The sequence below is a fragment of the Monodelphis domestica genome, chromosome 4 (assembly GCF_027887165.1).
Source record: "Monodelphis domestica isolate mMonDom1 chromosome 4, mMonDom1.pri, whole genome shotgun sequence".
Lineage (NCBI taxonomy): Eukaryota > Metazoa > Chordata > Mammalia > Didelphimorphia > Didelphidae > Monodelphis > Monodelphis domestica.
Window position 1 is genome coordinate 73,186,818 of NC_077230.1, and position 12,243 is coordinate 73,199,060.

The following is a 12,243-nucleotide window of genomic DNA, read 5'->3' on the forward strand; positions in this document are numbered from 1 at the left end:
TCACATAAACTGATTGGAAAAATCACCAGAATGAGCATGGTCTGTTTCCCACAAGCCTCGTCTAATTGTCCCATTGTCTTTGAATGAGGCCAGAGAACTGATCTTGTGAGATCTTCCATCTTCCTTTCCCCTCTACCGCACCCCCCTAAACCCCCATTCCCTCCTCCTTATCCCCGAAGCATTTGGCAAGAGTACAGACCAAGTAATGAGATTCATGGTGATTCATCTTTATCATTGGCTTGTGAGGTTACAACAGAATAAATTATAAACATCTCTTTTATTTCACTTTTAGGAATTCCATGCAACAACCAAACTTTTAAGTGTGGCAATGATGTTTGCTTTAAAAAGAAAAATGCCAAGTGTGATGGAACTGTTGATTGCCCAGATGGGAGTGATGAAAAAGGCTGTAGTAAGTACCAAGTTGGATCTTCTCAATGGATTTATTTTTTAATTTAATTTAAAATTTTAATCTTCATCTAAAAAAATTAAAAAAAAAATAAAACTCAGTTCTGGCAAAAAAAACTTCATCTAAGAGAAGCTTCACTGAAGCTTCACTGAGTGAAACTGTTAAGTGCATATCTCTATGTGGCAAGCAAGAACACATAACAAAAGTATGATTTATATTGGGAGCAAACTTAAAAAAAGAATGTGTAAAAAATAAAAAAGAAATTGTCTTTGTGAATAGAAGTGTAAAACAATTTTTGCCTAGATAAAGGTCACTGGTAAATAAAACTCTTTGTTTCAAGAGCTTATATTGACTAATTCCCTAGATCAGTGATGGTGAACCTATGTAATACATGCCAAAAAGGCCACACAGAGCCCTTTCTGTGGGCACTCCTGTAGTCACCGGCTAGAGTTGGTTACCAGAAAGCCAGAGAGACTCAGGGCAGAACTGTTCCCCTCCCCTGCTCCATGTGCCTGAGAACATTCCTCACTTCTCCCACCCTCTGTCCAACAGCCAATGGGAACACTTCCTCCATCCCTAGTAGGGTAATGTGCTGGGGAGGTGGTGGGGGGGACTCACATACTGTGTGTGGGTGCAATGAAGATGGCAGACTGTTGAGTCTGTGGTTAAGGTGATTTCTGTGGTGGGGTTGGAGAGGAGCTAGTTGTGAGTGGAACATAGCTCACAGAGTGGCACATAGCTGAAGGGCACTGGAGTCACTCTCCTCTCTCTCTCCACATGTGCCTCTTATCACCTGTTCTCCTGCCCAACAGCTCAATGGGAGCACTTCCTCCCTCCCCTGTTTTGAGTAAGGGTGGGACTGAGGGGTGAAATGGTGGGGCAGGGTGCCTGGCACTTAGTGGGGGGGGGAGAGCATGACACATGGTCGGGGGGTGGTGTGGAGGTGAGGCCTGGCATTCCATCTCTAAAAGGCTCACCATCACTTTCCTAGATGGTAAGACCTTACAGATAAATAGCCTGGAGAACAGAAGTTTCACTAGAATCACAATGAATGAATTGCTTTCTCTACCTGGCTATGTGCATTAGCCAATGTTCAGTCTTTAGCTAAGAAATTGTGACTATAAATCATTAGTAACAATAGTGCATACCGACACATACATTTCTTTTTTTTTTTCTATTTTTTTAAACCCTTACTTTTCATCTTAGAATCTGTATTGCATATTGGTTCCAAGGCAGAAGAGTGGTGAGTGGTAAGGGCTAGGCAATGGGGCTTAAGTGACTTGCCTGGGGTCATACAGCTAGGAAATGTCTGAGGTCAGATTTGAACCCAGGATCTCCCATCTCTGGGCCTGGCTCTGTCCACTGAACCACCAAGCTGCTCCCCTACATGCATTTCTTGTATGAATATAAATGAGGTGAGTATGACTTCTTTCTTTGTATATAAACATGTGTCCACATAGATACATATATGTAAAACATATATGTGTGCATGTCTACAAATAGTACTCTTGAGGTAGCAGCTGCATGGTAGGGATATGTGTGTGTCCCTACTGTGTATACATATATATGTCCTCATTATGTAGCTGCTCCTCTAAGATTGGCATTTGTGGTCACCAACATTATACACACATATGAAAATACATACATACACATCTATAGGTTATATAGCCCCAATATAAGTCATATTTTCTACCTCTGTGACCTTGGAAAAGTCACTTAACTTCCTTAGCTCTCCATTTCTTCCTAAACAAAATGAGGAAGTTGGGCTAGAAGTTTCTAAGGTCCTTTCCAGCTCTGGACCTATGACTATGATTATAAGCTTCCATAGCTTAAAACTGCACTAAGACATTCGAACACTCTGTATGTGTCGATCCATCAAATTTCCTACCCATCAGAGCAGTATCAAATCTCTGAATGGGTTCAACTGCTATTGTGAATGCTTGTCAAGTATCATTTCTATCTCTGTCGTAAACATTGTTTATAACATAGCAATCTCCTTGTGGCATTTCGATAAATACTTTGTGATCTTCTCCATTCCCATTCCCCTCCAAGGTTACAGTGGCCTCAATTTTCACACTGTTTCAACTTGTTTTCAATTTGGATTTTATCTTTACCCGTACATTTTGGAACTCTGGGTTCTCTGGTCACTTGGCCAACTCTAGTCACCAGACCCTTCAGGTTGACTTCTTTCAACTAATTTCTCTTCCCTTCCTCCTTTTCCCTTATCCCAGATGAATGGAATATATTGTTGTGCCCTGAAAGAAAAAAATATATATATATAGGAAATGAGCTGAGGGAAAGAAGTTGGGTAGCACTGGTCTCAGGGGAAACCCAAATGTTCACTGTCTATCCAGGAGTTTACCTCAATTTCATTGTGTTAGAAGGGCTGGGAGGAGGGGGGTGGGTACCAGGCTGCCTAAGGAGGAGTGAAAAGAGAGTGGATCAAAAGTGCCAATGACTAAAGCTACTACAATTCCATTTTGGGTGAGATAGGAAGGCCCCATCTCACAAGACAAAACAAAAACAAAACATAGGAAGAAGCAGGAAACTGGCTCACCACAGTGATAGAGTCCCAATTCCAGTACAACTGATTTCACTTCTCTTCACTATTGAAGGTTGCAGCAGGACTGCCTCCTCTCTTCTCCACCGCATCATTGGTGGTTCTGACACTCAGGAAGGTGGGTGGCCTTGGCAAGTCAGCCTCCATTTTGTTGGGTCTGCTTACTGTGGTGCCTCAGTCATCTCCAGGGAATGGCTCCTCTCTGCAGCCCATTGTTTCCAAGGAAGCAGGTAAGATAAAGCCTCCTTTCCTAACTGCTGTGGCAGTGTTTGCTGCCTTCAAGTCTCCCCAGGTAAAAGAATTACAGAATCTCAAATTTGGAAGGGCTCTCAGAGGTCACCTAGTTTAGTCCATACCTAAATAAAAATTTCCTCTATAAAATCCCCAACAAGTACATCCTCCAACTAACTAGTGAGGAGAGAAAACAGTACCTTTATTTTTATAGAGTATTATTTTAGGAAAATTTTTCTTTTATCAAGTCATCTTTTCAGCTTTTGTGTATAATCCTACCTTCTGGGCCCAAGCCAAATTAGCTGAATGACTCTTCTTGTGTATTTATTTCTCCAAGTGAATTTTGCTATTATTTTGTCTAAGTATAAAAAGCATCCTCTTTTCTTTCAATTGATATAGCATTAAGCTTATATATTAATTTTTGTAAATTTCATTGTGTTGGCAGGGCCCAGTCATGAGCACTTAATGCAGCCTCAACTATTTAAATTATTTTTTATTTCTTTAAGGAACATGTTGTATTTGTATCTATATCAAGATAAATAATATGCCTTGGTAGGTGGATTCCCAGATAGCTTAGATATTTTTATTTTGTAATTATTTTGAATGGAACATCTCCAGATTGGAACATCTCCAGATTTTGTTCCTGCTAGATAAAAATGATATTGATTTATGTGTGTTTATTTTGTAACCTGCTACTTTACTGCAACTATTGTCTCAATTAGCTTCTTTGTTGGTTCCCTGGAATTTTCTTTGTAAATAATCATGTTCCTAGAACATTTGAATAGTTTTGTTAGGAGGAGAATTTTCAACCAATTAATAATATGTAAATGGTCAGGCAGTAGTTTATAGAGGGAAAGGTAGGGGCTGTTAGATCTCTTGAGTTCAGGAATTCTGAACTGTGGTAGGACTAATTTTGACTGAGTGTTCATATTAAGTCTGAAATCACGGACCCCCTGGAAGTGGGAGGTTTACCTCCTGGATAGAGTAGGGCTGAGAGGGGAGGGTACCAGGCACCTAAGGAGGAGTGAAACAGTGGATCAAAAGTGCCAAAGACTGAGGCTACTACAATTCCATTTTGAATTCCATAGGAAGGCCCCATCTCACACACACACACACACACACACACACACACACACACACACACACACAAACACAAACCATATGAACACTAAAACAAACAAACAAAAAAACCCAGCCCTAAACCAACTCTAAATACTTGTTGTCCCCAGTATAGGGGACCATCTGGGGTCCAGAAGCTCAAGTGTTACTGGGAAGATTTTAGGTCGTCCTTGAACTTGGATGGGGGGAAAATTGACTCTTTTTTTTTTAACACCTATATATTTTATTTTATACATTTAGAAACATTCTGAGAAGAGATCCATAGGCTTCACCAGACTTTCAGAGGGTCTATGACACACACAAGATTAAGAACACTTGACCCAGGAGTCATGCAGTCCTTATTTATTTTGAAACAAGTCTCTTTCTTTGTAATGATTCATTCTTTAAGACCGAAGTTTCCCTCAAATAAATTCTCCATATTATATCCTCCAAGCAGATGACTGCTGGTCTGTTAAGTAAATGATTAATCACACATTTTCAGTTTGTGTCAGCATTTTTACTGGCTCAATTCAGTTAAACAAATATTTATTGATTGGGCAGGGCATAAGAGGCAGCAATTATATACAGCAGGTATCATGGGTAAGACTATTAGCTCCTCAGGCCCCAATGATTCTTTAAGACTCTAAGTTACATCCAAGTTTCTGATCCACAGCATTGGAGGGAGGTTTTATGTCAAGGGTCTCTTATGCGTATAAAATGACAAATCATACCAATAAGAAAGGGCCAAGGCACTGTGTTAGAAACTTCCCAAAGATTTGAATGATTTTCTACCAACAGCCACAATGAGACTGCTGAAGTAGGACCTCTGGCCGTCTTACACACATCATTCAACATTGTGATTCAGTGACTTATTCAAGGCCTTAGTGTGTTGGGACTAAGGATTCAGTAGGATCTGGCAAGAAGGTTCCACCACTGGCAAAGAAAAGATGACCAGATTACTATGACTTCAGAAAGGTGATTAATGGCTTATAAAGGGAGATCTATAGAGACTTGTGATTCACTTGAACTCATGTTCTAACCCCTAGTTCATTGATTATTTCACCACCCCACACTGTCTTTTCAACATTCCTATTAATAAAATAAAAATGTATACAAGTTCAAAGAATACATTTTGGCCCTTAATATCCCTTGACCACTTGAACAGAGCCAAAGCCCCTGAAACCCATCTACTCTACCTGTTTCTGTTTGTCACCATAAAACAACCTTGACTGAATGAATGGATAGGTTTGTACCACTTTATGTGAATCACCAATGAGCTATTGCCATTTTTTTGGGTTAAATACATATTAGAGACCAAAGTCGTAAACAGTATTTCCTATGACACACTTGTTAGACGTACTGTAGAGTGGGTGGAAATTTTCATTATAAACTACAAGGTGTACAAAGGAAGTCAACCAGTATGATGAGAGAATTAAAAACCATGCCATAAAATGATCAGCTAAAGGAATTGAGCATATTAAATCTGGAGAAGAAAAGATATAAAGAGGCATGACAGTTGGCTTAAAGGATTTTTTTTTCTGTTTTCTCTAAATCCCTTACCTTCTGTCTTATAAACAACACTGTGTAATAGTTCCAAGGCTGAAGAGTGGTGAGGGGTAGGTGATGGAGTTTAAGTTATTTGTCCAGAGTCACACCACTACAAATTTGAAACCAGAACTTCTTGTCCATTGATCCATTGAGTCACCTTGCTGTTCCCTGGATTAAAAGATTTGAAGGACTGTCACATAAAAGGATAAGATCTGTTTTGTTTGAACACTGAGAGGAAGGTAGGTTTTTGACTCAACAGAAAGACAAATTTTCTAACAATTAGAAATGTCCAGGTAGGAATGAACTGGCTCAGGAGTTATTGACTCCTTCCTCCCTAGATGTCTTCAAATAAAAGCTGGATCATTATTAATAATGAGTAATCATGGGAGATTTCTCTTTTATGTTCCTTCCAGTGCTAAGATTCTGATTGTTTGATTTTCTTAGAATGTCGTCCCATCTTCACAGCTGACTGAAAGAGACAAACATCCTCTTGAATTTGTGTGTCGATGACTAAATATCTAACTTTATCTATGCACATATATCTCTATCTGTAGCATTTGGTTTAGTACAGCAAAACACATCCTTTATGGTTTTTATTCAACAAGATGTCCCCATATATATGTTGAAATACTAAAATATTAGTTGATAGACGCAACCACAGAAATGCCTTTGTTGAACGATCAGTATCATGATTCATAAAATCATGAAGTTGTCAAAAAGTATGTCTTATACAGAGACCCAAACTGCAAAGGGCTTCTCTATAGACAGTAAAATTCTCCTAATGTTCTTGGAGGCAGATTATGTTTAGGCACCTGCTTAAAACCCAAGTCCTATGGGGATTTTTCAGTGAGATCTCTGACAAGTAAAAGCAATCAGCTTAACGATCTACCTAGAAAAAAACAAATGTTTAAAAAGTGCTTTTTGTTCAAATCCTGGCATACATAGTTAGTATATTATATATATATATATATATATATATATATATATATATATATATAGTTAGTCTATTAATTTAGTCCACCAGTATATTTGTCCTGGACAGATAGATAATTAGCCAGGACCAGAATTGAAGAATAGTAGAAAGTGGAGTGAATTGTATTTGAAAATTACACAAACTTTAGAATCCCAAGTTTTTTTTTCCCTGTTACAAACCCCCTATTTTTACACCCTTAATTGTTAAGTGATATTATATGGCTAAAATTATAAAATACTGCGGTATCTAAGAAACTAGAAATGTAGGAAACTCAATAGGCAATGAAGAGATACATAGAAGGAAGCTGGATATAACCACTGATGATTTGCAGACTCATCTGAGTATCTCCTGAATGTTGGAGCTTACAATGTTTTGTATAATGAAAAAAGGAAGACAAAACAAATCGGAAAAGAATATCCATGTAGGGTTAATAGACTCATTCATTCACTTTGAATATTCAAGTCACGTATAAGCTAGTGAAAGATGAATACAGTTCTTAGTAAAATTCCTTTGGTTCACTTAAGGGTTTATCCATCACTGCAAATGTCTCTTTCAACTTCTCTCTGGGAGAAGGGATCTGGTCTAATTCAACTGCCTATATAATCTGTACCATGTCAGGGAGTCATCACATAGATTAAATTGTAGATTCACTAAAATATGGAAATAAATGTTTCTGGTTTTTTTCTGCAAGGAAATAAAGATAGAGAACAGTTATAATTGCCCTCATTTCATGAATGGGGACAATGAAGCACAAAGAAATCTTATTCCTTATCTAGTGTCAGTAACAATAAATATATCTGGTGTCTTATCCTCTGGGTTTCACTTGTGTGTCGTCCTCACCACCTTTTTATGCTTCTGGAAATTGATGACCTTGCACCCTACTCCTTTTCCCCCAGGTTATCTGACCCCAGGCCCTGGACTGCTCATTTAGGGATGTATATACAAGGCAATGCCAAGTTTGTCTCTCCAGTGAGAAGAATCGTGGTTCACGAGTACTATAATAGCCAAACTTTTGACTATGATATTGCCCTGCTGCAGCTGAGCACTGCTTGGCCTGAAAACATGAAACAGTTGATACAGCCAATATGCATTCCTCCTCTTGGACAGAAAGTACACAGTGGAGAGAAGTGCTGGATAACAGGTTGGGGACGAAGGAATGAGGCAGGTGAGTGATGATTCATTCACTGCAGCTCCATATCTATTCTCCTTCAGCACCCTCAGCAGGATGATCTACTAATATAAATATTGCCATTCCTTCAAATCCAGTTCTTCAGCCTACTCAGATCCCATGACCTACATTGTATTCCATTTCTGCCTCCCACAATGATAATCATACCTTAGATGTTACCATTAGGCATAAATGATCTCGGAAGTTCCTTTCTCTCATCATAACTTATCTTTCTAATCTTCTTCTCCCTTACTCACTGGGCTAAAATTATGTTTTGTTCTGATCCCCCCATCATCCCCTCCCCTTCTAGTCAGTAAGTTGTAGCAGGAAATAAGATTGCAAAGGGGAACCTGGAAGTCGGGTATAAACCCTCCCAAAGATCAAAAGCATCATTTACAAATTGTGTCATATATTAACTAAAATTCATATCCTAGAAATATGTGCTGAATCAGAAGAAACCATTTAGGCACTGTTTGCCAAGTCTTCTGGTCCTATGATATGTAAATTCCAGACAAAATCCAGACTAGTGGAATATCAAAAAGGTGCTGTTTACTTCGAGATGATGGCTTTGAAGTTTCACCAATAATTTTGGGTTGATCTAGATATGTTAATGAAATAGCCTCAAGGTGGCACAGATCAGGAGTTGGTCTGTTTCCCCAAAATCCCTATAAAAATGAGACCTCAAACTCTTGGTCCACCCCTCCTCTTCCATCTCCATTAGGTTGTTGCTGCTGAACTCTCAACTCTAATCCAAGGTTATAGGAGTGATACTCTGTGTCTCTTCCCATTCTCATCCTCATGTCACCTCCCTTTACTATACCATTTGCCTGTCTCTGAGCTTCCCTTTGCCTTTGTACCATTTCCACCACTTTTCTTTGTGCATCCTTAAAATATGTTGCCCTCCATTTCCTATTGCCAATTGTTTTTCTTGGCAAGTGCTCAAAGAGATGGGCAACTTGCATCTATTTTATAATTTCATAATTTGATTATCAATTCACTCTCCTGAACTTATTCTCCATCATCCCTACAAAATTAATTCTTTTCACTCATCCCTGTTTTCCTGGGTCATCACTCCTACTGAGGCCCCATAGTCCTGAAACTATGGTCAGACAATCATTTTACCCTTGAGGCTTTGGCCCCTTTGTTCTCTCGCTACTCCTATTTACCCAAACATAAATCCTTGAATATCTGTAATAGATTGTGTGTGTGTGTGTGTGTGTGTGTGTGTGTGTGTGTGTGTGTGTGTGTGTGTGTGAGATGATACATTACAGCTGGATAGGCACACTAGGCCTAGAGTCAGGAAGACTCATTTTTATGAGTTCAAATCTGGCCTCGGACACTTACTACCTATATGAAGCTGGGCAAGTCACTTAACCCACTAAACCTCAGTTTCCTCATCTGTAAAATGAGGTGGATGAGGACATGGTGAACCAATTCAGTATCTTTGCCAGGAAAACCCCAAATGGGGTCAAGAAAAGTTGGACACAATTGAAATGACTGAACAACAATATAGTAGAGACAGACACACAAACCCCTGGCTAATGCTTTGGAATAGGAAGCCTGGAAAAGGAAAGGCTTTGGGTGCACATCTTTTTTATTACAAGGTATAAGAATTGATTTTACTTTTAGGTTATCTGAAACCTTATCTACTGATTTGAAGAAATATCATGAAATGGGTACAAGGTAGAGAAAGGAAGGGAAAGGAAGGAGGTAGTGGTAGGAAAAATAATACCCCCCAATATTTTAATACTAATGATACTAAAAATAATATATGTAATCAGCACTTATAAGTCACTTTTAAAATGAAATCTCATACTCCTGCCCTGAATTCTCTTCTATCTCCATTGGTTCCAAACTCTAATCCATGGTTACATGAGAACACTGTGTTCACAGACCTTAATGTTTTGCTGTTCAGTTATTCAGTCATATCCCACTCTTTATGTCCCTATGCATCATAGGGTCCATAGAGTTTTTAGGCAAAAATGTTGGAATGGTTTGTCATTTCCTCCTCCAGTAGATTAAGGCAAATATAGTTTAAGTGACTTGTCAAAGGTTACATAGTTGCTAAGTGTCTGAGGATGGATTTGAACCCAGGTCTTCTTGACTCTAAGTTCAAGACTATCCACTGAGTCACCTAGCTGCCATTTTGACTTTTAGGTCAATAAGTGATACCAACAATTAATTCTAAAATAAAAAGAGAAGTGTATATGTTTTATCCCTGAATACTGCTTTCCACTTCTTTCTTCCTTCCTTCCTTCCTTCCTTCCTTCCTTCCTTCCTTTCTTTCTTTCTTTCTTTCTTTCTTTCTTTCTTTCTTTCTTTCTTTCTTTCTTTCTTTCTTTCTTTCTTTCTTCCTTCCTTCCTTCCTTCCTTCCTTCCTTCCTTCCTTCCTTCCTTCCTTCCTTCCTTCCTTCCTTCCTTCCTTTCTTTCTTCCTTCCTTCCTTCCTTCCTTCCTTCCTTCCTTCCTTCCTTCCTTCCTTCCTTCCTTCCTTCCTTCCTTTCTTTCTTTCTTTCTTTCTTCTTCTTTCTTTCTTTCTTTCTTTCTTTCTTTCTTTTCTTTCTTTCTTTCTTTCTTTCTTTCTTTCTTTCTTTCTTTCTTTCTTTCTTCTTTCTTTCTTTCTTTCTTTCTTCCTTCCTTCCTTCCTTCCTTCCTTCCTTCCTTCCTTCCTTCCTTCCTTCCTTTCTTTCTTTCTTTCTTTCTTCCTCTTTCTTTCTTTCTTTCTTTCTTTCTTTCTTTCTTTCTTTCTTTCTTTCTTTCCTTTCTTTCTTTCTTTCTTTTCTTTCTTTCTTTCTTTCTTTCTTTCTTTCTTTCTTTCTTTCTTTCTTTCTTTCTTTCTTTCTTTCTTTCTTTCTTTCTTTCTTTCTTTCTTTCTTTCTTTCTTTCTTTCTTTCTTTCTTTCTTTCTTTCTTTCTTTCTTCTTCTTCTTTCTTTCTTTTTCTTTTTTTTTAGATAGCAAAGGCTCCACAATTCTGCAGCAAGCTGAAGTTGAGCTCATAGACCAAACCCTATGTGTTTCTACATATGGAATCGTTACTGCCCGGATGCTCTGTGCAGGTGTAATGTCCGGGAAGAGAGATGCTTGCAAAGTGAGTCATCAAAATTCCTTTATCTCAGATAGTTCACACTACTTTCTGAAGCTAATATGCCTCAACATATTCAAATCTCATTCAGAAGTCTGTGAAGTGACCTGGACAAGAGTAACTTTTATTACTGGCAACTAGAATTTAAGTTTCCTTCTTCCAGTTCAAAGTTTTCTCCATTATTGTTGCTATTTAGTCAATTGATCTGACTCTTCACAACCCCATTTAAGGTTTTCTTGGCAAAGATACTAGAGTGGCTTGCCATTTCCTTGTCCAGGTCATTTTACAGATGAAGAAACTGAGGGGAACAGGATTAAACGACTTGCCCAGGATCATACAGTTAGTAAGTACATAAGATTGGATTTGAACACACATCTGCCTGACTTCAAGGCTGGTTCTGTATATGCTGGTGCTACCTTACTGCATTGTTTTCTTTCTAAGTGACACAAGTAAGCTAAGATGCAAATAAATTGATATATGTGCTTAATGTCCCACAGCTTAATAGTGAATTAGAACTAGAATCCTTATTTATTAACTTCTAGTTCAGAGACATTTCTTTTTTCTTTTATGCTCTGTTGTTTCTAACCAATCAATGAGTGATTGTTTAGCACCTACTGTGTGCTAAACATTGTGCTAGGCACTGGGTACTGGGAGGTTGGAAAGAGTGACAGGATCCAACTTTTATTTTCTCACTATCAGCTAAGGATTTTAAAAGACTAGAAATTACATGGTTTTATCTCCTTATGCCAGTATGTTTCTTTTTCTTTTTTTTACACCCTTACCTTCTATCTTAGAATCAATACTGTGTATTGTTTCCAAGGCAGAAGAGTAATAAAGGCTAGGCAATAGGGATTAAGTGACTTGCCCAGGGTCACACAGCTGGGAAATGTCTGAGGCCAGATTTGAAGCCAGGATCACCCATCTCTGGGCCTGGCTCTCAATCCACTGAGCCAATCACCCCCTTGTCAGAATGTTTTTTTAAATTATTGAATTAATTTATTACCAATCACATGTCATAACATTCCCACACAAGTTTCCCAAGTTATATGATCAAACTTATCTCCATTCCTCCCTTTCTTTCCTCTTCCTGGTGCTGGAAGGTGATTCAATCCAGGTTATACATGTATTACCATGTAAAATACATTTCCAAGGCCTAGAGACAGGAGTTGCTAGTTGC

The 12,243-nt window shown here is 38.5% G+C and overlaps 1 protein-coding gene across 1 annotated transcript in view; it reads left to right on the forward strand.

Annotated features, from left to right (window-relative positions):
• The window catches only part of TMPRSS7 (transmembrane serine protease 7), a 110,197-nt gene extending 98,644 nt beyond the window's left edge, over window positions 1–11,553 (forward strand). The window contains exons 14-17 of the mRNA XM_056793455.1: window positions 293–409; window positions 3,022–3,196; window positions 7,713–7,981; window positions 10,936–11,553. Coding sequence (XP_056649433.1) covers window positions 293–409; window positions 3,022–3,196; window positions 7,713–7,981; window positions 10,936–11,207 — 833 coding nt within the window. The 3' untranslated portion in view covers window positions 11,208–11,553. The remainder of the gene's footprint in view (window positions 1–292; window positions 410–3,021; window positions 3,197–7,712; window positions 7,982–10,935) is intronic.
• Window positions 11,554–12,243: the final 690 nt, after the last annotated feature.